This window comes from Syngnathus typhle, linkage group LG17, assembly GCF_033458585.1.
Source record: "Syngnathus typhle isolate RoL2023-S1 ecotype Sweden linkage group LG17, RoL_Styp_1.0, whole genome shotgun sequence".
Classification (NCBI taxonomy): domain Eukaryota; kingdom Metazoa; phylum Chordata; class Actinopteri; order Syngnathiformes; family Syngnathidae; genus Syngnathus; species Syngnathus typhle.
The window spans coordinates 7,868,253-7,892,137 of NC_083754.1; the positions used below are offsets into that span (position 1 = coordinate 7,868,253).

Here is a 23,885-nt window from a genome sequence, read left to right on the forward strand (position 1 = left end):
TTCACTTAGCTTCAAACCAGTTAATGACTCAAAACGTTATTTAATCAATAATTTAGATGATTATTGTCGTGACACCTGTAAAACTGAATGTGGTTAGTATTTGAGACGTTTGCTGAGAGTGTTCAAAGTAGAGATGTGGTCAACAAGTTAAGAGACGAGAACAAATGTGGGCAGTGACATCTAGTGGTCAACTCTTGTAATTGACAACATGTCAGCGAGGTGGAATACCGCTAGTACATTACGAAAAGAAAGGATGTGAATACATATATATATATATATATTTCCAACGTGCTTAACATGTCACATGTAAATATATTACCTGTGATACAATCATTTATATTAAGACTAATTTTCGCAAATGATCGTCTCAGCGCCGCTGGTGTAGTGGTATCATGCAAGATTCCCATTCTTGCGACCCGGGTTCGATTCCCGGGCGGCGCACGGTTTTGCCCAGTTTCACATTTAACCTGCACTGGGGTCCATAGCATGCTTTTAGTGACTCAGTTTCTTGTTTATGTAGTTACTTATAACATATCTGGTTGAATCCATACTACAATATTTGACACCTTGTTAAAAAAGATCTGTGCTGCTTGTATGCATGTAGTTCATAAAATATTGCAAATTTAAGATGTCGGATGTGATGAAAAGTGAAGACTAGCCGGTACACACTGAGATTCATTCATTCTCATGTCATTTATTGGTGTGTGAGATCATAACAAAATGCAGCGAGCAAGACCTGCTTGTTCATTCAAAATAAACATGGACGCAATCTTTACTCAAAAGTAATCTCCTGTATTTGATCTTCGAATGAACATATACAACAGATGTGACATCATAATGTCGTCATTTTAAATGATGGTGACGAGACTATATGATGCGTATCTAAGCAACAGCTATAACAAAAATAATACTGGACTTATGAACGATTAAGGGCGCTGGTCAATAAATTAGATTATTTTTTTTTTTTTTAAATCAGAGATGGAAAACAACTTTTCTAGATCATTTTTTGCACTGATTGAGAATTCGCCACTGTTATCTGGTTTTGGTAATAAAATCAATATTGCTCAAGCTTTTATGGGTTAAACTTCAAAACAAAAATCTGAAAATAGAGGAGTTCTAAAACTTGATATAAAAGTAAAAAAGTAAAGAAAGTTTGCAAATCAGCGTCAAACAAACGTTGAGTAATACAAAAAGGTAACTCGCATTGAAATTTGCTGTTGTATTGAAACCTTTGTCGTGCTCGTCAACGCGTCACCTGAAAAACACATGCAGAATAAATGCACACACCCAAAAATGTGACAACCGTCACAAAACTTACACTGGAGGGCAAACGGTACCGTAAAATTTGATCGGCGCTGACGTACACAGATGTTCGGGCTGGGTTTGATGATGTCACGGGAGAGTGGGCGTGGTCAGAGAAGGCCCTGCCGCCTGAGGATGTTTGCAAAAGAAAGCAAACTTGAAAACTTTGTATTTTTTTGTGTTAGTTACCGAAGTAGTCAGATTACTTACGCGTGATGACTGCGGAGCGCCGACGTTGAGTCATGTGATTCCATATGTCAATCATGTGTCAGTGATATGAATGGTCGCCTCTGTCAGTCACCTGATGTGACGCCGCGCCGCTCGCCAACTTTTCCTCTGACGCGTCACATGCAACACTAATGTCAACACACACGCACAAACACACACGCTCAGACAAATCAACGCACCCGTGCGTGTCCGTCATGTTGTTGTTGACACGTGGTCATGACATGTTGTGAACAACGCAGTGACAAGTTGTCCTCGTTCAGCGCGCAACCTGAAAACACACGTGCGCATGTTCACATGTAAAATACACACGTGCACACACATCAGACAGACGCATACGCTCAAGTGGTACCTGAGGGTAGAGCGCAGGCGTAGTGAAAAGATCGTGTGCAGCCTTTGTGCGAACATCCCATAATAGCGCCTGACAGATGACACCCACAGCAAATCTGACAGAGGGAGTAGAAGTACTGATTAGCAAAAGATGACGTCATCACAGGCAGACAAAAAAGACAAAGAAGACTGGACCCACCGTGTGGCTCGCCAGCTGCTCCGCCTCCCGTAGGCCGTACAAGTTTCCTCGCACCAGGAAGACTTGGCCGCTCCACACGCTGCAGTCTGAATGGACCCAGCGCTCGTCAAGCTGGTGGGCGGCGGCGTCACCGCGTTCCAGCAACTCGGCGGGCCGGCCCGACGCGGGAAAGTACGGCCCGTGGAGGTCACCTAGCCCGTCGGCGTTGGCCTGGCGACCACACAGGCAGCACAGCGGCGTTGCGTCGCCAGCGTCCTTAAGTCGACCCAGACGGAAGCAGGATGTTTTGGGGATGACGCCAGAAGAGCGAGCAGCGTTTTGTTGTTTTTGGAGCGAGACGTCCAGCTGGTCCTGCTGGTTGACCACTGTCACGTCGTTTGGCCGCGAGCTGCCGTGCTGCCGCACTCGCACAAACGGGCAAAAGTTGTCCGACGTCTTCTTCTTCTTGGCCACTTCTTGCATGGCAGTGCACCTTAATTTGATTTGAGGCTCCGGCGGCGAGAAAAGAGACGACGGTGGACACCACGCCTTACGTTTGCGCCGTTGTCTCTTCACAGATTTTTTAGCCACCGCCGACGACTTTGAAGTTCTTTTTCCAGATTTGTTGGTGGCGCGGCACCGCTGAGAGTTATTTGATTTGTTGGCAGCGTGTCGTTGGCGAGTGTTATCAGAATTGCGTTGAAGAGCATCATCCGATTCACTAGTGTGACCTTGGCGAGCCGTGTTGGCTTTGTTGGTGACGCGGCGTTGGTGGATGCCGCCTGATTCGTTAACATAATCGGTTTCTCGTGCGTCCTCAGCTTTGTCGGCGGTGAGGTGTTGATCTTCATGAGATTGGTTGAGGCCCCAGGATTGGCAGGAGCTGTCTGACTCTCTGCCGGCGTGGCACCCATGAGCATCGTCGTCGCTTTCCAGTGCGTAACCCGTGGCGTCGTCAGAGTTGCAGCTTTCGTAGTAAACGCCCACTGCGTCTTTTTTTGCGCTTCTCGCGAGACGGTGTCGTGTGCTCCAGGGCGACAAGGGCGTCTGCACGGAATTTGCACTGATTCGGACACTGCGCTTCCGTCCCACGGCAGCAGATTTGTCCTGAATTTTATTTGGAGGAAATGCCGGCCTCTTCCGTGTGCTCTGGGTGGTTGGGACTTCGACCGCGTCGCTATTGTCGCTCAACACGTCGGTGCAGGAGCGCGTGGCACCGTCGTAGATTGCGTAGTCGGTGCTGAGGTCCGCGAGTAGGACGACAGGTCTCGCGTGATGCGGTGGGATGTCCGCTGAGCTTTCAGATTCCTCCTCCATTTCCTCCTCTTCTTCTTCCTCTGATGACGAGGTGTCGCTACTTTGCAAGCTGAGTGTCTGCTGGCAGCATCCCGGCAAGGATGGGGCGGGCGACAGTGGCTCCACTATGCGCCGCACGCCATCCGCCACGAAGGAGGCGCAGAGCAATGGTTCTTTGGAGGCCGCCAGCAGAACGATGACGTCTGAGCCACTATCGCTGTCGTCCTCGCAGCTGGCACCCGCCTGGTAGAAGCCGGGACACCACAGGTCGCCATCGCGGTACACGCCCTGCGGGAGCCCGGCGCTCACATGGCTAGGCTCCACACCGTCCTCCCGTTCGTAGCTTCCGGTACCATATGAGGAATCCAGACACGAGCCGGTCGGACATCTGTGGTACCACTCAGGCTTGGTGGTAAGGTCAGAGGCAGGGGTGCGCTGGTTTCGGGTCCGGGACGGTGTGGAGAAGCTCTTGGATAAGTCGACGGCCATGACGGAAGGCTCAGACGGAAGCGCCTCCATTGCTGAAACACGAATTTGATTGCAGTTTGATATGGTAGTCATACAGACAATAGCAGCTCCAATAGACTAATTTTATTTGATCAAAATAGCAACATTGATGAGCAGCTTCAAGCAATTGTCTTTTTTTCCTCTAGTTAGTTTCTCGTTTTATACGTTTTCATACACAATTTTAATTCTATGTTAATGTTATTTACAGTACGAGCTAAGAATGTAAATGGTCAAAACCAAACAGCGACGTAACTTTAAACATAACCCTCATTAAAAAGTAAAATTTTATTTTTGAACATATGACGAAGTGGACTTCCTTACCAGCAGTTGTGGTGCAGAGGTTCCGGCCGGGTCCCGGGCCAGGCTCTCCACGCTGACGAACCTCTTCCGCCGGCTTCAGCAGGCCCACCAACCAGCCCACACCATGCTAGTTGCTTAGCATGCTAACTGGCCGGACAGCTAGCATATTGCGTACACGTCGTCAATGTTTTTTTTTTGTCATCACAACGAAAGGCCGCGTACAAGACATGCGGTAAACGGGTAATATTAATCAAATCTGAATAATACGGTGTTGTACTGGGTACTCACTATTTAAAGATGATGATGTTGATGTTGTTGTTGGGACAAAAGCTGTCATCACGTCGTCATTCAAACAAATACAACAAAACCGGAAGACGTAGTGTTGTTTCCAGAGTAAGAGTAAAGAAACAAGGCGATTGACGATTGCGTATAAACCTCAAAATAACCTCTGACCATAGAATGTAGTTTTACTGTCCTAACTCTAAAATATTTAATGGATATTGTGTTTTAAAATACTAATGTGGAAATAGTTGCTTTTTTAACAACACCACCTTGACAGTCATCCCAGGATGCTTTTTTTTTATTGAGTTTTATTTATTTTTGTCTTTATTGTGAGTGAAATACAAGGAAAAAATAAATATGCGACTCAAATAAAATAATAAATATGAAATTTCCTTATGTGTTCAAGTGACTTTTCCAAGCAGAATTGACATAATAATAAGCGAGAAATATTCACACCACGGCCAAAACGTTCAAAACAACACTACTAACTTTCAAGAATTGCCTGAGAGAAAAATGATATACAGAGATAATTTATATGCTACATGAGAGGCTTCAGCAGAATTTCCGACATGCTTCTTCCTGTGTCGTTCGTTATTCGTCACTCCAATTAACTCGGATCTGTTGTGTGGCCAGGAGGTTGTCCTGCAGGGCGGCGACCTGTCGCCTCATGCTCTGGAGCTCGCTTTCCTTTACACGCAGCAGGAGCTGCAAGCACACTTTAATTTACTCATTCCTTTCTCCCCAAATAATAATTTTTCCCTTATAGTGGACCAAGATATCCTACATTTTCCCTCAAAATTTCTTTACAGTATAGTAATGCATTGTGAACTATATTTATTCAGTATATAGGATGGTTCCCGTTTAGTCTGCTCACCTCCATCTTGTAAATGTTGTCGTCCTGATTTACAGTAAGTACATCCCGTTCAATCAGTCGACTCACCTCGGCTGCCAGGTGAGTGCTCAGCTCCTGTAAGACGACATATCAAAATAATGCTCCTCCCACGGGGTAGAGACCGAATTCTTCCGCCAAAAATGAAAGTCTGTAGATATTTGACAATATTGTCTCTCCACCAATCATTTTAGGTCAATGTTTTTGCAGTTTAGTACCTGGTTTTGGTCCATCAGGTCTTGCTTCTCCTGCTGCTGCTGACTCAGCGTTTTCTTCAGCTCATCCAGTTCCTGAGTCATGTGACCAATCTCCACACACTTGAGGGTGAACCCATAGGAGAGATCCTCCAGCTCCCGCTGACAGGACGCCAGCTCCTCACTGCGGGTATGCAAACACACGGGTTGATGCCGAACACGCTAACAAGCTGCTGTTGGCAGGTACCTGTGGAGCTTGTAGACTTCTTCCATGAGCGTATTGCCTGTCACATTGAGCGTTTGATATCTCCTCTGCACTTCTTTGTCCAGCTCGATGCAGTGAGCGCGCTCGATGGCCTCGATGGCTGACCCCGACAAACAGCAAATTGATGACTCATCATTTTCCATGTTTTGACCAGCCGCTTCCCATTGCCGACACACGCACACGAGGGAGCATCTCACCGGTTGCCGTGGCGACCGCCTCCTCGTTCAGCATCCTGTCTCTCTCGGCCAGGAGGTAGTCAACTTTCTGAAGGTGTCGCTGCTGCAGCTCCTCGGCCACCTTCACGTGACACGCCTCCATGGCGGCCAACCCACGCTCGCACTCCGCCTGATGAAAAAAAAGTTGAAGTTATACATAAAGACCAAAGCAACCGAAGGTACCAGACATCAATAATGACGCAAACAATTTTTTGTAAACATAGACAATTTAGAATCTTCAATGAAGCTCCTTGAAGGTGTTTTATGGGTCCCTACCTTCAAGTTGCGCACCTCCTCGTCATGTCGCCTCTGATCTGAGCTCAGTTTCTGTCTGGTGACTGACAGCTCCTCCTCTAGATGACTCACACGATCCATCAGCGCAGCCACTCGACCCACCTCCTGGTGTCTTGCCACTTCCTGGCCTCCTTCTTCTTGCGCTTCCTGTTGCGTCTGGCAGCCAGTGTCGACGCTAGCAACTCGCTTCTCAGCGTGGGAAAGTCGCCTTTGCAGTTGGGCATTTTCTTCCAGCAGGCGGTCGCACTTGCTGGTCATGTGACAGCAGAAGGCCGCCTCGGTGGAGAAGAGGAAGGTGGCCCGCAAATGCTCGGCCGTCATTCCGACTTTGTCCCGCGTGTCGGACGACACCACGTTGATCCAGGACGAGAAGATCTGGACGATCATCCCCAAAAATTCCACACCGCTGTTGTCCAGCACGTTGGGTTGCTCGCCATCCGCCGATGTCCCGCCGCTTTCTGATGCGTTGGAACGTTGAGCATTACCTAGAACTTGCTGAATGTTCTCCTTGATTTTCCCATCCAAAACGGCGGGGCGGTCATCTTCCCTGAGAAGGTTCCGCCCCAACATCAATATTTGATTTTTCAGACTTTTCTGGGGTGCCACGTCACTGAGAAGCTCCTCATCTTGTTCCTGTGAGTGGGAAGCGTTGTCGTTGACGCCATCCATCAGCTCGCTGCAAAGCTCCTCCAGTTGCAGCTGGCAGGAAGCGGACGGATGCCCTGCCTCCTTCACCGCCTCCAGTCTATCAACAACATCCAAGAACCTGTCCAGAACCTTCCACCTGAGCAAGCTCCACTTCAGCATCTGCTGCGTTCTGGCGTTTGCGGGCCTCGGAAAGTCGGCTTTGTTTTGTCCATGGAGCTTCCCTGCTTCCTTCAGGGCTCGGTTCTCGGCCTGGAGCCGCCTGCAGCTGAGCTCCGATTGGTGGAGATTCCGCTCAAGCTCCGTCAGCTTGGCCTCGGTGGCTTGGAAGCATCGCACTAGGAAGCCCTCGGACTTTCCCACGCTTGTGACCCCGTCATTAGCCACGCCAGCCTCCTGGTCCTCCTCTCGCTGCCGCAGGTGTATCTCGGCGTCCCCCAGCCTGTCCTCCAGGGAGGTGATACGGGTCTGTGCCTCCATGAGCCGCTGGTCCTTCTCCAGAAGTTCCCGCTCCAGGTCCTCCGTCTTTTTAGGACACCTGAGACTGAGCTCTTCCTTGAGACGTTGGATCTCACGGTCGGCCTCGCTCAGCTGGTTGAGCATTTCTTGATTGCGCTGGTTGAGGGCTTCCTTCTGACTGCTCAGGAGCTCCACTTCCTGAAAGAGCTTTCCCGCTTCCGGCTGGTCGCCGCCCGCCTCGGCCACGCCGTTCATCACTATACACCGACAATCACCTTCGGAGTCGGGACACGGCGGACCGTCCGTGCCGGGAAGCTCACCTTGGTCACACGTGAAATCCATGTCCAGAGCTTCGTTTGGAGATTCAGGGTCAGTCTGAAGGTCTGAGCTGTCTGACACCGTGAAGACCAAGCTCTCGCACCAGACGGGAACCAAATGCTCGTCCTTCTCGCCGAGCCACGTTGCGGGCGTGTCGTCGACAAGATGCCGGCGCTCGGGAATTCTGCTTTCTGGGATTCCAACCACCGGACTTTCACCCAGAGAGTGAACATCATCTCCGGATGTGTGAACACATTCCGACTTTGGCAAAGACAAGAGAGGAGGAAACGTGACTTGATGCAGTCATAATGTTTGGTCGAGAAGATGAACGTCCGCGTTTACCGTTGCCCTGGCGTGATAAAAAGTCCACATGCTCAGGCAAGCTTCCAGCTCCAGTCGGCTGCGCTCTGACAATTCCAGTTGACACTTGAGATCCTCAAACTTGAAACATACAAACTAAATTAGCTACTTTGTTATCGTGAATTAGTAAGCATGCTAGCCAGTCGTATACTGACCGCCTTTTTGTAATCGGGCGAGGCGTCTGCGTTGTTGTTGTCGTCGTCGTTGATGTGGAGGATCTTGGCATTGCGCAGAGAGTTCTTCATCTCCACCTGCTTCCAGCAAGCCTCCATTTCATCCTTCAGGCTGGCGGCGGCGGCCGTCGCATCGCCCATCACCTCTCGGCCGGGAGGCAAACCCAGGATGCTCTCGTAGCGCCTCCTCCGGGCCTCCCTTCTCTTCTTCTTCTCCAGCTCGCCGTACAGCGGAGGAGGCGGGGCCGGAGACCGATCGACATCCGTCGATCTCCCGGGAGGCCGAAAGTCGGTCCAGTCAAAAGTCTTGTAGCGACCTTCCCGCCTTCGCTCCAAAACGCTCCGGGGCTTGGAACGCCAATCTGACTCCGACCAATCAGGAGCCACGTCCGGTTTGACCAAAGATTCTGGGTTCGGACTGAGGACCACCACTGAGCTAGACAAACTGCAACACGTGTCACATGATTAGCGACCAGTCGTTTCACCCTACAAAAGTCATAAACAAGATACCCGGTGACATCAGGAGCAGTGTGCACGTTTTTCATGAGTGCTTGGATCCAGTTCCGACGTATTCCCGCCGTCATGGCCGACAGCGTGAAGATTCTTTTCGGAGTCTGCAAGATGTTGAGAGAAGCGTAAAAGTTTACGTTTGGGAAGAAGAAAAGACATATTTAAGTGTCTTACGTGAATCTGGAGGCCATAGTTCTTGTGGACCTGCTGCTCGGTCACTTTGAAGCACTCGCTCAGGTCCACTTCGCCTTCCTGCTCCGAAGCCTGGCGGCAGGAATGCAAACGTTACGGCACAAAAACGAGAAGCGAAATAACCCAGAAAAGCTGCGTTTCGACAAACCTCCTCAGCCGCTGCGTCCTTGTAAAACTTGAGGCAGTCAGCAGACAGGACGAACCAGTACTTCCTCCACTAGAGAGCGACAAATACAAAGTTGACACACTCCAGTGCTTGAACAAGAAAAGATTTTTGTTCACCTGAGCGTCGTCGTCCAGCTTGACCAGCCAACCTTTTTTGAAGTTTAACAAATCGGGCTGCAAAAAAAGACACATTTGATGAAATCAATTACAATGTTGTCGTGATTTCAAGTCAAGTGGAACAGTTGGTTGCATTTGCATTAGGGTGCTCAGCAGTGAGGATTAGCCCACCACTGAGCATCACGGGGGGGGGGGGGGGGGGCACATTGCGCCACTGGATCACTGCACCGAGCACTGGAAGCTTTTTGGAGATTGTAATCCAAAAAGCTGTCCAGAGCCGGTCCAGAAAATGCTGACACGATCTCGATCAAAGTGGCATCCAGCCAGAAGCTGTACAGATGCCAACAGCTGCCATCTGACAAGTGTGCGACAGAGCCAATGGGGATGCAGTGTTTGGTCACATGACTTCCACTACAGAACTTGTGGACAGCATTCATGTTTATTTGAAAAAAGGGCTGATTAAAGTCATCTGCAAGCGTTTACCTCTCGCTCTGAGGTGCGGGCGTCACTCCTGCCACACCTGGACGAGTACATTCTCACTTCCTGCTCTGGCCCGGACGCCTCGCCACTCATCGAGAGCTTCCCCGCTGCAAAGTCGCAGCTGCAAAGCGTGACGAGCATCAACATTGATTGATTGATTGATTGATTTCAGAGCAAGAACTGGATTGGTAGTCACCTTGGGTTGTTAGCACAAGTTTGGATGGACTTGGTCTCCGGCTCAGTCAGATCTCCGCATGGATGCAAACTTTGGACTTGGACTTCAACTGTTGCGAGGGCGTGGCCCCCTGTGACATTCCAGACTGGGATCTTCTCAACCTGTTGGTCTTCCTGATGTTGGCCATCTGCAAGCACTAGCGCTTGAAGAGTGGGGCCTGGGGCGGCCATCTTGGCCGGTGACGGAGCCTGTCAGAGAAGAAGAGTGCTTAAGTTGAAGACGCTGACGTGACCATGTTGAGGATTTTCATTTCGTACCTGCACGCAGATGATGTCCACTTTGCGCTTCTTCTTCACGTTGTTGCAGTTGGCCTGCACGAACGCAGCTAGCTGATCACGCCACCTGGCAGGAGAGCCCAAGCATGAGAACAGAAAAAGGCCGGAGAAGACAGGAAGTGAGCGGAGCGTCATCGCACACGTACCCGCTGATGGTGTCCTTGTTGTCGGCACGAACAAAGACTTGCCGACGCGCGGTGACGATGCACAAGGCGTTCTTCTGGCCCGTGCGCACTTCAGCATCCAACACGGCCGTGCATGCATTCATGTCTAGTGTGCCCTGAGGTAAGGTGCTGGGCTGGTGGACAGAAAACAAACTAAGACGTCAAAAATCCACCTCACACTTCATTCATTAAAAAAAAGGACAGATTCAGATCAACACAAAAATAAAACCACCTAGAAATGTTTACTTGCATCTCTGATGAAAACATTTTGTAAAAAATGTTGAGCAGATAATATTGTGTGACTTAATATCTGAATTAACATTTGAGGGGGTTATAAAGGTTAAAGCGGGGAGGAGGAGAAGGAGGGGGTGCATGTGCATTAGCATTGGGACTAATCCTAAATCCCCTGTGAAACATCTGGAGCAACATGGCCGCCCGCCCGCCTCACCAGCTCATCCAGTGCGAAGGTCACAACGCCGTCTTCATACAGGACGAAGAAACGACGCTGCCATTTCTGCTGGAGCAAAAGGAGGTTCCGGGGTGGGTCAGAAAATCATCTTCATCATCACAGTGTTAAGACGGCACCGCCTTACCCGTGATCTGTGCGGAGTCTTGTCAAAGACAGCCCCCTCAGGTGCCAAACACAGCCAGCCAGCATACAGCCTCTTGGCCTGCACAGGGATTCAATATTTTGCAAGTTAACATGTTAGCTTAGCTCAAGCGCTCCAGGTTTAATGTGGCCGCTTTGCAAAATGAATCACCCATTGCATCGGGAAACTACTTTTGGGTACTATGTAGGATCCTTCCTAATGGTTCTGAATAGCACCAGCCGTGATCCAATAGTTTCGGTTCTGAGATATGAAACTCAAAAGAAGTCCAAGGTGCTATTATCACCTCAGAAAAAACATCAATGAAGCTTAATTGTGCCATGTTAAACTAGGAGGTGCTTGGTTGCACCTGTGAAGAAGATTTCCATATTAGAAGTGTATGCACACTTGCTCCATTTTTGCTCCTCTTAATTTATTTTGTTATTTGTTTATTTATTATTTATTCATCACTCTTATTTATTCACTGTTTGTGCCTTCTTGTTTTTTTTTTGTGTGTTGTTTACTTGTGTGTATATTGTGTACTAGGTCTTGTCACCGTGGGATAGTGGGAACGTAATTTCGATTTCTTTGTGTGTCTTGGCATGTGAAGTAATTGACAATAAAGCAAACTTTAACTTTGACATCACGTGACTCGGCTTGAAGGAAGCGATGCAGCATTAGCTCAATAAAGCGAACATCAAGCGATGAGTTGAAGGCTTTCAAAATACAACATTTGGTTTTGTCCTTACGTGCTCCGTTCGTGGGTGCGCGGGCAGGTGCAGCTCGCGTGACTTGAAGCAGTTCTGACACTTGCTTTTGTTGAAAAAGTTCGCCTGAAACTTCTCGCACGGGTCGTTCGACATCTTTTTCTTCTTCTTTTTTGTTGTTGTTGTTGTGGGTGTTGCTACTGCCCTCCTCTCTTCGCTGTCTTGCGCTCTGTTCGTCTCTCGTGTCCTCCGCTCGTTATCACTCGCAGGTTAGTGGACTGTCTACGTCACGAGCGTAACGTCACGAGCGTAACGTCACCACACGATTAAAAACTCACAAAATAGTGCTTGGACTCGAATGACTGCTTGTAACAGAAATATATTGAAATTAACAGAGATACAGAGATAGATAATAACAGTAATTTTGCCACCAAAGACTATACGTCAGGAAAACCTGTGAGGCGTTTCGGAGCCACTTGATGGCGCTGTTGCTCTAGAAAGCCAAGGCTTCATTGAACAGCTGCCATTATTTTTTAACACGATAAATGAAAAATAGCACATCGGGTTCACTACATGATATCAGTTGTCCTCTGCGGGACATTTTCAACTATTTGACCACCACCTGAAATTCCCAAAATAGCATTATTTTCATATATCGTTTTTTAGTCATCACTAATCAAGCACGTGTCACCAGTTTCTAAGCAGAAAGTGTCGAAAAACAACATTTTGTGACGTGAAACAAGCACAAAATTGACTTTGACGCCAATATTCTTTGCTTTTGTGACAGCTAAAACTATAATACAGCAAAAGCAAGACTGAGAAAGGGCTTTTGATGGAAAATCATAATTTGTATATAAAAGAAGCAAATCTGATTATCATAGTCTCTGCTTTGACTTTTAAATGTACATGTTTGGACTGTCCAGGGATTTTGGAGGCCACTGGAGGACCTCAGGGGACGATGGAGTGTCTCCTGCGCTTCCATTTCAAAGGGAAAGTTTGGAAACCCGATCAGGGCTCGCTGGTTTCTAAATCAACAAAGTTGCGTTGATATTGAGGAGCAGCTCTGCTAAGGGACAACAAAGCCGCTCGTCCGTCTTATCTCGCTCAACATCCGTCACGGCTGCGGAGTCCTCAAGTCTGACAGTTCCAAAACCTCGGATGGGAATCTGTCTGAGGCTTCCCCATCCTTCAAACTTTAAGCTTAATGAGTCCACTTTTTGTCCTTGCTATTAAAACAATATAGACTAAACTGGCTGTTTTTTTAGTCAGGTTACGCGAATTTATGTCTGAAAACTACTTGTTGTTTGGCTTCTTGGAGTTGAAAAAGCGTGAGCAGGCCCGCCATCTGATTGATGGCGGCAAGGTCGGATCAAACACGCTGAGCGAGAATTCCTTGGCACCCCCCCCCCCCACACCCAAATCTGAAATAGGTTTTCACCTCCATGTTGATATGACGCCAACGCAGGCTGCTTTTTGAAAAAATTCTCCCATTTTCTCAACAACTGCCCTGAATGTTTTGATTTCTTCTTCTGTCTTAAAACACACTTAAAGGTGCACTAGCACCACCAACTGATAGGAAAACACTCCCTAAAAATTGCAAAAGGCATGGATGACCGTAGCACTTCCGCAATTTGAGCCAGGGACGAGCCGCAGATGTCTGGAGATGCTTCCTCCTGGAACGCGCGTCCAGTTTTCGGCCTTCGCAACCTGCAGAAGGCGTAAAAAGTTGCCACGCTTACTGATCTTTTACAAACGGCGGCTGACATCAAAGCGGGCCGTGACCTCGCATACCAGCCCGAGTTCCCATTAACGAGCTCTGGACATCAAACGGCAGGATAGCCCGCCATCCGAACCCGCCGCCCGAAAGCGCTAGAATTTACGGCAGACAAAAAATGTCCGCCATCGTTTGAACGTAGACGATGTTTGAAAACATTCCAATTAGGCGGCGTGTGGGAGAGCGCCGCGAGCTGGCACGGCGCCAGACTGCAAGCCCCTACGCACCCACCAAACTCCGACAAGATAGGACTAGACTCTCTTCTACTGATCCCAAGTTAACAAAAAAAACCTCCCCTACACAGTTTTTGGATGTTCTTTTAAGGAGGATTGTATTTTGTTCTATTATTGTTTTTCTCAAAACATAGTACACTAAGAAAAACTGAATGAGGATGGAAATACTGTACACAAAGACGGGGAGACGGTCTCAACTCAGATGCGTGTCACTGATGACATCACTGATGGGGCAAAGAAGAAGGCGAGTACATTTGAAATCATATCATTTCTTTTATTGAAAGAATATAAAGAATAAATAGCACCCCCCCCCCCAAAAAAAAAGTTCTTAATTTACAAGATGCACACTCGTCATCCACAATGCACCTCTGACAATTTCCAGGCGAGCATCCGCACTCTGGTTACAAATAATGCTGAGTGATACACGGTATGTGCATATAGGTCACCAAACTTGTTCCACATAATATGGCAGCAAGTCACCTTGCGCTAAACATGATGACTTTTTCCCCCCCATGAAGGGAAATAATGGTGTGGCGTCCATTCAAATATTCGGTTTATGTGGCGCACGCGCACTTGCAGTCGGTGATGACGGGGTAGCGCACAGGGATCCAGGCGCACTTGAGTCCCGCCTTCCTGTGCGCGCATCTCCACCTGAGCACGGTGAGGTGCACGGACGCGGCAGGTTTGCACGTCATCCCCTCCGGCAGCGAGCACGAACGCTTGGCCGGACAGCTCCCCACCCGCACATAGCGCGGCCAGAAGCGCGCGCCCAGGTCGGTCCAGGAGTGCAGCACCGGGCAGAAGGAGTACGCCCACAGCCACTGCTGCAAGCGCCGCTTTAGCTTCTTGCCGCCCTTGTGCCGCCGCCCCAGCATCTGCGCGTCCAAGTCCAGCGCGCGGATCTCCTTGGGCAGCCTCTGCCGCATCTCATCATCCACCTCCGGCAGCTCGGCCGATTTAGCCTGCGCCTCTTCTGAGGCGGGGGGCGGCGGCCGCGACAGCGCCAGAAAGCGGCTGTCAAAGTCCCCGAGGATTCCGCGCAGCTCTGTCTCGTTGAGGTCGCGCTCCCGGGGGTCCAGCGCGGGGTCCGGGTCCTCCCGCAAGTCCACGAGCGGGAGACTGTCGCTAGGCACCGGCCGCAGCAGGAAGTAATGCTGACAACCGACGCGCTCCGTCAGCAGGCCGACTGACACGAGCAGAACCACGCACACGGCCGCCAGGTTGCCGTCCATGTCGACACGATGCGCAATTACGGGTGAGAGGCGTCCATGCTGAGCGTGCGGACGCCTCCTCGCGGGCCCGTCGCGCTTGTCCGTCCGTCCTGACGCCGATTCGACACCTTTTATGGTGGGAGGCGCACGTGATGTCACTGGATGGCCGCGCGGTCAATGCGCGCTTGTTGTCTGCCGGAGGAGGAGGAGGATAATCCCACACCTCCTCCTTGGTGGGCGTGCATGTGTGTGTGTGTGTGTGGGGGGGGGGGGGGGGGGGGGGGGATGGAAGTTCGACGCCCCCTGTCGCTTTTGCAGACTTGCCTAAATCAGCGCGCTGGGAACGAGCAGCGCATCCGTCTCGCATTGGTCAGGCCTATTAAGATGGGTAAATCCTTCTCGTGGCGCCAGCGAGCTTGCGTGCAACATGTGCTGGATTCTTCGGCTCCTCCTTGACACTTTGCGAGTTTCTGAGAGAAACAACCGTTGATACGCAGGCTCACACGTGACAGAGGAGTGGGAATCCAGTCAAATTGTACGCATACTTCAAAAGTGAACAATCCGTCCAACGCATTCCAATGGGCGACAATTATAGCACATTTTTGCTAATTTAGATCTTTATCTGAGTCTCTATCCCACCTCGAATAGCGGAACTCCACAGTAACGCCATTGATGGTGCAAGTAAATATATGTTACATGCGGGGTCAATGAAAGAATTAGAGTCGCAGGCGCGCGGCTCTGGCAACACAATATGGCCGCCTGTTGGCTCTCGAGTAAACATTAGCGAGCGAGCGGGAGTCGTGAAGTGTCAGCGGCGAGCGCGAGGCTGTCTAAACTCGAGGATGGTTTTCGTAATGATTCGGTTGTTGGCGGCGGAGCACGGATAAATGCCCGTTTGTTTGCTTTGTCAATGAGCTAATTCACGCCTGCTTTGGTTTATGGCCAAACGATGGCCAAAAGTCTGGAAAACGTCAGCGTGGAGTGAACAGCGGTGACATCGAGCACGCCTGACACACTCGAAAGGAAAATTAATTAGACAGCATATCGACAGAAAAGCGTTGCAATTTTCAAATTTAATAATAGGAATAAAGGTTTTTTTCCTCAAGAAAACTAACAAATTAATCTCGCAAGAATAGTCACATTTTTATATTTTTTATATTAATATATTTACATTATTTTAAAGTAGAAAAATGTCGGATTTTTTAATATATTGTCCTATAATTTATGGTAATGTTAGTGGTAGAACTATCCACAGTCAAAATCATAATAAATATATACCTTTTGGGAATCAAACCTCCATCTTCTTTTTGATGAACACTTGGGCCTTTTAGGCTACTGTATTTTAATGTTATTTGTAATGTTGCTACTTGGAAAGCAAAGTATTTATTTTAGGTGCTACTTGGTGTCAAAAGTCTGAGAACCGCTGATTTACAGTTTGGATTCTCTGTGTAGAAATAAAAACATCAGGTTCTGTGCATGGTTTGTTTTGGCAAACAAACATGGCAGCAGTTTTTGAGAAGTATAATTTGTATAAATGACAGTTACTCAACCAGTTTGCAATGTTTAACATAACATTTCGCATGAGCTTTGGAGGCTGGGTAGCAGCCTCAGAATGATTTTACCCATTACAAAAATTATAATATAATCTGCACGTATAATGACCTCACAGCCTTAACACGCAGATGGTAGCTTGCTTATATGAAGACGGAGGATTGGGTCCAAGATTGAACCTTGTGTGACACATCTGACAAGATATTTTAAAGGAAGATTTTTGTTTTGTTTTGTGGTTACGTACAGGTTGGGGTTGTGAGATACGATTTGAACAAATTGGAAGTGCGTTAATACTCAAACACTTCTTGACAGCGAGAGCCCGAGAAGAGACATTTAAGGGATTACTTCCAAAAGTGTGTTTTTATCATTTGACTTGTTTACATGAAGAATACAGGGACCTGAGATTGGACCTTGTGGGACACCCTTGACAAAACTAATCATTTTCCCAAAGTTTCTCTCTCGATAAGGTGCTTCTTCACGTATTGTACGGATCGTTGAGCGAAGGTTGACTGCCGCTCTTTCCCCTGCTGTTTTCTCATCGGCCAGACGCAAACACCAGAAGCCAACAAAGCGAGCGCGTCCACAAGGAGACAAAAGCGGCGCGGAGCGAGCGCTCTTATCTGCTCGCCTGCCGACTTTCACACCCGCGGCTAATTGCGGCCTCAAGCTGAACACACGCAGGCCGGCCCGCCGCTGTTGACTCTGGCGCTTGCCGAGGTTTGTCATTTGCTAGTTTGTTTAGCACTTTGCTCCTCCCCCCTCCTTCCTCCTCCATTACACAAGCGCGCCATCACTCCTGCTTGTGCGACGCCAACTCACATCACCGCCACCAATTTAAGCAATTTAGCAAAGTTATGACACTTCAAATTAATCTACAGTGAAGCCCCATTTATCACAGGGATGCCTTCCAGACGCCATACGCAGCAAGTTTCTTTTTTTAAAAAAAAGCCAACCACGGTATTAAAACACACTTGAAACTATTCCTTAATGGCGACTCCAAAATGAAGGCCGACGAGGCCCTCAGACGCACCAAACCTTCACGAGCGGAACGGTGGCCACAGCGTTCCGGGGCGTGACTCCCGCCGACGGTGTGTCTTTATTTGAGCGCTATCTAGAAAAACACCGACGCCGTTGATGGATGACTCGGCTCTCCATCAACCTGCCGGGATCCTAAATGGAGCCTGACGAGCGGCGCGGTGGAACAGCGGGCGTCCCCGTTCGCAACGGTGTCCGACCGGCGTTTACGTGGGCCGGCAGAAGACCCGTCGGCGCGGAAAGTTCGGCCGTTCCTGACAGACGCTTGCTTGTACCCAGGCGTCCGCCCCCCCGCGTTCCGCCGAGACTCTGCTCCCAATTGGCACTTCATAAATCAAGAATCTTTCTTGCGGGATAATAGTGGCCCGATTGTTCAGTTCATCCGCAGTGGTGGGAAGGAACAAAGTGGAAACACATCAATGCTATCCACAGATGACCGTGACCTAATTGAGAGAGAATCGACACAGACGTATCATTTCTGTATGAAAGTCGATTCTTCAGGTGTTTCTCTGATGACATAACATACTGGTTACATTGTTTTTTTAAGACAATATGATGTAAATACAGACTTCAATAGAGAAAGGGAAAGTCTTTCAGATATCTTAATCATGTTTGTAAACAATAGTGGACAGAGGACATTTCCAGGTGGCACTAAAATATTCAACTGCTTTAACAATTCTGTAAAAAACACATACTGTAGAAGTAATGACTTATTTTTTTGCTTAGACTCATTAGTCAACCCTAACCCGAAGCTCGACCATCTGTACTTATTTAGAATTTGATTCAGCACTTATTTTTTTACTCGAGTATCTGTACTTGAGTACAGAGCGTGCGTGTGTGCATCGACGAGTGTCCACGCTGAAATTCCAGTCGTCTCCGTCGGGCCGGGTCTGCGTGCTCGCATTGTCAACTCGCGCTGGCAGCTGAACGCCTTCCAAAAATAAGAGCGCTAATTGGCCCGTGTTTATTTCTGCACGGGGGGAACCGCTTAAGTGTTTTTAGCAGCTTGTTTGCGGCTCTCGCTGGGAGGTACAGCTCAGTCCACGGCATGGAAAAGAGCCGGCACCCCCTACCCCCCTACCCGTGCCCCACCCCTCCAACCTTTCTTTAATAAATAAGCTCTTTTATGCTAATACAGTCCGGTTGTGTGCGAGGCCGGCTGACATCATGCGTGTTGACTCATGAGCAGATGAGTGATGCACGCGGACGACTCGGCGGCGAAAAAGCGCAGTGAAGCCGCTGTCTGTCGTGGCGAGCTCGCACACAGCGGACCTCTGTCACCTGCCTGCCGCCGCCGCCGGTTGGGCAGGCTCGGGACGAGCGCTCGGGGCCGCCCGCCAAGTCTGGCGGCCGGCGGCGGTGGCCCGGCCCCACCTTGACAGCTCGTCACGGTGATTTACTCCACTCTGGCGAATCTCGTGCTATGGCGGCGGCGGATCGTTGCCGCGCCGGCGTCGCTCTTCACCACAAATGGGGAGAACCCCAATCACATGCCATTTAGTGGACATTTTAGGGACTTTCTAGGTGCACTTAGTAGAAAGCCCTACACAGGGAAGGGTTGAATGATTGTGCGGCCAGCCCGAGAGAAAGCGGCTGGAGGAGCGTGGAGGCTTCGAGTCAGACACTAAAGTGAATCCAGATGTGGCTTTATTATTAATATCTGTGGCTGATGAATGAGAAGGTAAAATTACAGGCGGGCGCCAGGCGGGGAGGCCCCGCGTGCCACCCAGGCGCTTACTCGTCTCGGCTCTCGACACTAGGAGGCGCTGTCGTCACTCAAAACTGAGGTTGTGAATTAAAATCACATCCACAAGGGTCACGAGGGGGTCAAACAGCAAGGAAAGACATTTGCTTTCAGATTAAATGAGAGTTTGAAGCCCAGGTTAGGGTTTCTTTTTACTTGGAATTTTTTGGGTATCTTTTGTCCAAATGTCCTTGAAATGTCCCACCTGACACGCTAGCCAGAATCTCTTTGAGCCCTGAAATCTGCTGTTTACACGGGGGCCACCAAGATACTCCCCGCCCCGCTATCAGGCCAATGATGTGTACTCGACTAAACTAACGCAATAAAAAACAATCATGTGCTCTTCCAAACAACTCAAAGTCTGCTGAGCGGAAGATTTGCGCAACACACCTTTGTCGCCCCCTCGGGGTCCCTCCAACTGCCACAAATGTGACCCTCGCCTCCATTAAATGGGTCTGCGGAGTGGTCGCGGCAGAGGGGGGGGGGCAAGGGTGGAAACGTGAAGGAGGGCTCGCTGGGGTGTGAACTGTAATACTGACCCCCGCCCCCCCAAATCCCTCACACAACACCACCACAAAATCTGCCACCCCTTTGATCACTGAACCTTGGTGACAGCGTGCCATTCCACACCAAATTGCCATGTCACTACACACACACACACACACACATTGGGAGAAGCTACAGTGACCCCTGTTTTCACCCATCCACTCTCTCACTGTCAGTTGAGAGATGGTCGCATAACATCACTTTGAGGAAATGAAAAGACCCAGTCCAAAAAGTCCAAAGAAGCCAAGCATGCTTGCTTCAAGCTGTTTTTGAGGGTACGGCTGATGAACAAGGCAAACGAGGTGATGGACGAAGAAAGAGAAGCAGAAGAAGAAGCGCACAATGACTATCTGCTGTAGTCATCTGGTGAGGAAATGAGCAAAAAGAGAGCAAAGCACTTGAAAAATAAGCTGGCCAGCAGAGACGTTATTTTGTTACGTCTGGCAGACAGAGAGGCACCTGGGAAATCTGAGCTGACGTCCAGCGAGGGCGGAGGGGGGGTAGGAGATGGGGGGGTAGTGGAGGGACTCAGTCAGCCTTGTGCGACTTTTTCTTTTACAACTCGACAATTTGCAATTTGTGGAGAAATTCAATTGCGTGTGAATGATGACTGCAATGTTGGAAAAGGAGACCTTCAATGGTTGGAATCAAATCACTTTTAGTGATGAATCTTATTTGGGAAACTTTTGGCCCTGACCTCTGACCCCCAAATGGTTAGATAAAGGTTGCCTGATTTCGGTATATTCTTCATTGTTGCATTTTTTTTGTCATCATGTTCGTTTGTTGTATTTTTTTTTTTCATTGACATGTTAAGTACAGCATAAAAATATATGCAAGACACAGCGAACGATAGCTGCTGTCATCCCACACAAGTTTTTTTCTGTTCCGTTTGCTTGAACGTAAAGAGCAATGAAAGTCTACCACTTGCCTGAAGCATTACTGCCATCTAGCGTTCATGGCTGCATACAGCAATTAAAGTCTACCTGTTGAGTTTTATCTTTATGGTTTCTCAAGAAAAGTCGCCACGAGAGCAGCCATCTTACCTGAAATAAGTGACGCGGCGGCGTTGACAGCCAGCCGTCTTGGCTCGGCTGCATTCTCAACGTCAACGCGCCATTTTCTGACGAATTTGAATCATTTTTGCACTATAACTGACTGAAGGCAAATAAAAAAACAATACCTAAATCCGATATAAACGACGTCTCGGTCTCGATGTCAAACTAAGAAGCAAGCGAAACTGGCTCGCTTGCAAACACCGTGACGTCACATCCGCTCACAGCATGGCGCCCCGAATTAAAATAAATTAAGGGCATTATTATGGTAAACACAAGACTCGACATAAACATGGGAACACTAGATATTAATCAAACTTTACAACTGGACACATTTTCAACATTAACTTGAAATCACTGAGTAATTTTTGTGTATTTTCATGTTTCGTTACTCTTTGAACCTATGGGAAAATGCCATCACCCCCCCCCCTGAAAAAAAATATGTTACGTATTTGGCATACTTTATATGTGAGTGAAAGGTCTCATTGAATATACAGTCGCTTTATAATAAATATTTGTTTACTTGCCGTGGAATTTTCTTTTTCACAATCAACAAGGAGGATGACAATGGGATCATTTGTAGAGTAAAGATTCTTGAGAAGCACAAAAGTTCATTTCTGACACATCATCATTTACATTGCATGTCATTTTGAATGTAAACACATTTGAAACCGCTATAATGCGCCTCCCCAATAGGCTCAGATTGCACATAAAGGAAGGGAGTGTGAAAATAAAAAACAGCAGGAACATCCAACATCATGCAGACGACAGCCGACATCCGCCGTCACTCACTTCAGCGCCGTCAAGTGTTTTCATTTGTTGTTACAGTAGAGCGGATAGTTGGCGCACGCCTTTTTCATGTCAGTGAGGAAGCTTGGAACGCCGCTCTGGTGACCGGGACAACAAAGGTCACATGACATCACCACAAGCTTGCTGGAAAACACAAGCCGAGGTCGTCCTTACCTTGGCCGCCCAGTTGACCAACCAGCTGGGAATCATCCCGCCAGGATTGTCAAAGTAATTCATGAAGACTGTAAAGTTCAGGAGCACGATGATCAAACGGATGGATGATTATTGATAATGGGCCTGGATTGCGTCCTCGGGTTACCTTTGGTTCCAGCTTGGCCGTCGGCCTCCATGACGATGGTCTGCTTGTAGTCTTTAACCCTCAGCACGCCGTTCTTCTCCGGGTAAGGTGTCTCGGGCGAGCTTCTGGCCAGGACCACCCAGATCTTCCTGCCGTCCACGTCCAGCAGGCGGCGCTCCCTCACGTAAACGTACTGAATGCGCCATGTGAAGGAAAACGCCACGAAGACACCAGGCAGCTTGCCGGCTACGCTCAGGAGAAGGATACGTCTCGGTTGGATAGAGGGAAGGGGTACTTGACCTCCCAGTAGATCGCTGCCTGGCCGTCAATCTCTTTCTCAACCAGCTCTAACAAGCAAGCGCAAAGGTAGCAAGAAATTCCACTCAATTTTTTTTCATATTTAATCTGAAGGAAAATGAAGTTATATTCTGAAAATGTCCTAATTGAGGCAGTTTGAAAAGGAGGCGGAGCAACAAACGGGCTTCTAGGTCTGGACGAGGCTACGTGAGCAAGCCGACTGGCTGCATCTTACCTGCCACTTTCTGCAGACACGCATGAAGACAAAGAGAATGCCAAACACTTGAGTTTTCAACCACGCGCACATTTTTCACCGGGAGTGAGGACCAGAGACTTGGTGTGGCGTTGGGTTACCTTTGACGTAGGAATCCCAGTGCTTGCGGTAGGCCAGGTCCATGTAGACGTCGGCGCAAAGATCCGCCTCGCAGTCAGCCAGCGAGCCAAACACTTTGTACTCATAAAGACCCGTTTCCTGAAAATAGATGAAAACTTTTTTAAAATTTTGCTTGCAATCAAGAAAAATTTCATATTTTTAAGTCATTGTTTTGGATGGCTTTTTACAGTATAGTTACAGTGTAAATTTTTTGTATTCTTATCCTTTTTTTATTATATTTTTTGATGGTCTCTGTACAACAGTTCAGTTACGACGGCTGGTCAGGAACATACAGCCCACCCCTTCTGTTTTGCCACTAATCCCAAAGTGCATGAGTGGGATTAAAACTGGAGATTATTTTGTGACTCGTAATGACGTCAGCGCCGAGGAAAGTGTAAGCATGAATGACAACTAGCCACAAGAGTGAAGCACTTGCTGCAATTTGCTGCTGGAAGCTGTGGTGTCAATTTATTTTATTCATCTGCCGCTGCCAGCAACAGAATAATGAAATGCTCCAACACTAGATGGCAGAAAGAAGGCACCTAATTCACTTGTTTGTGTTTTTTATGGGTTTTTTTTTTATGACAGCATCATTATCCATAAAAAAAAATGAATCACTGCTCAAGGGTCACTCTGATTCCACCAGATGGATTACATAAATTGAATTGATGTATGGAATCATTTTGACTCCGTCAGTAGTTTTTGCAGGGAGTGCAAACATTAAATCAAACGTACACAAACCTATCATCCGTATGCCGAATTAAAAATATGGGTTTTATTATTTAGGATTTACAATCATTTTTTGATTCGGTAAGCGTTATATTTTGAGAGGGGCAACATTTTAATTCTGACTACATCTAATGCAGATTGGTGATACTTAAAGAAAGCAGATTCGGACTATTTCCGATTTGGAGCGCTCAACGGGAGTGTTTCTGTTGCGGCTGTGTGGGACCCGGCAGTGCGTGCCAAACGGCGTGCGAATTGTGTTTGGGAATGTGCAACCTGCTCGAGAAGTCTGTAAATGTTGACTCCCATGGTCTCGGTGAAAAGCTCCCACCCTCCGTCCAGCTGCGGCTGGTCCAGCTCCTTCCAAGCCGCCGCGAAGTCTTCATCGGTGAAGCGCAGCGACGACATGACGGCAGACTGACAAGCAGCGCTCCTGATGCCATCGGTTTCCGCTCACTACCACCACCAAATTAAAAGCTATCAAAAAGACCAAACAGCAAAATGACTTGAGACGACGACGGTAAAAGTGTTCACACTTTCCATATGATTGACTGTATCAAAACCACTTCAGGATATTTCAGATCTTGTACTT

The 23,885-nt window shown here is 48.4% G+C and overlaps 4 protein-coding genes and 1 non-coding gene across 7 annotated transcripts; 1 reads left to right on the forward strand and 4 right to left on the reverse strand.

Annotated features, from left to right (window-relative positions):
• The first annotated feature begins 370 nt into the window (after nt 1–370).
• Nucleotides 371–441, forward strand: trnag-ccc (transfer RNA glycine (anticodon CCC)). The gene has a single exon. It is a non-coding gene; the product is annotated as a tRNA-Gly (tRNA).
• Nucleotides 442–674: 233 nt separating this feature from the next.
• LOC133170781 (uncharacterized) lies at nt 675–4,529 on the reverse strand. 3 transcript variants are annotated; one of them, XM_061303919.1, is made up of 8 exons: nt 4,427–4,529; nt 4,160–4,297; nt 2,057–3,852; nt 1,880–1,973; nt 1,710–1,798; nt 1,513–1,638; nt 1,338–1,431; nt 675–1,255 (listed from the first exon to the last, which is right to left on the reverse strand). In XM_061303919.1, exons 3-6 carry the CDS (start codon nt 3,848–3,850, stop codon nt 1,600–1,602), a joined length of 2,016 nt encoding a protein of 671 aa, XP_061159903.1. In that variant the 5' UTR covers nt 3,851–3,852; nt 4,160–4,297; nt 4,427–4,529; the 3' UTR covers nt 675–1,255; nt 1,338–1,431; nt 1,513–1,599. The 3 variants fall into 3 exon arrangements, with proteins under 3 accessions (XP_061159903.1, XP_061159904.1, XP_061159902.1); XM_061303920.1 differs by having other exon boundaries at nt 1,365–1,431; nt 4,160–4,492; XM_061303918.1 differs by having other exon boundaries at nt 4,160–4,492.
• Nucleotides 4,530–4,708: 179 nt separating this feature from the next.
• On the reverse strand, nt 4,709–11,929 carry LOC133170779 (myosin phosphatase Rho-interacting protein-like). Its single transcript, XM_061303917.1, has 19 exons — nt 11,707–11,929; nt 10,964–11,041; nt 10,819–10,884; nt 10,353–10,504; nt 10,189–10,273; nt 9,893–10,119; nt 9,700–9,817; nt 9,217–9,273; nt 9,083–9,151; nt 8,917–9,006; nt 8,743–8,846; nt 8,215–8,677; nt 8,042–8,140; nt 6,260–7,960; nt 5,966–6,113; nt 5,751–5,868; nt 5,528–5,687; nt 5,295–5,387; nt 4,709–5,125 (listed from the first exon to the last, which is right to left on the reverse strand). Exons 1-19 carry the CDS (start codon nt 11,818–11,820, stop codon nt 5,012–5,014), a joined length of 4,056 nt encoding a protein of 1,351 aa, XP_061159901.1. The 5' UTR covers nt 11,821–11,929; the 3' UTR covers nt 4,709–5,011.
• A 2,057-nt stretch (nt 11,930–13,986) lies between these two features.
• Nucleotides 13,987–15,042, reverse strand: nog1 (noggin 1). The gene has a single exon (XM_061303732.1). It carries the CDS (start codon nt 14,901–14,903, stop codon nt 14,226–14,228), a length of 678 nt encoding a protein of 225 aa, XP_061159716.1. The 5' UTR covers nt 14,904–15,042; the 3' UTR covers nt 13,987–14,225.
• A 6,269-nt stretch (nt 15,043–21,311) lies between these two features.
• On the reverse strand, nt 21,312–23,734 carry pctp (phosphatidylcholine transfer protein). The gene is made up of 6 exons (XM_061303456.1): nt 23,570–23,734; nt 22,549–22,666; nt 22,165–22,244; nt 21,919–22,090; nt 21,774–21,841; nt 21,312–21,697 (listed from the first exon to the last, which is right to left on the reverse strand). Exons 1-6 carry the CDS (start codon nt 23,699–23,701, stop codon nt 21,623–21,625), a joined length of 645 nt encoding a protein of 214 aa, XP_061159440.1. The 5' UTR covers nt 23,702–23,734; the 3' UTR covers nt 21,312–21,622.
• Between the last annotated feature and the right edge of the window lie 151 nt (nt 23,735–23,885).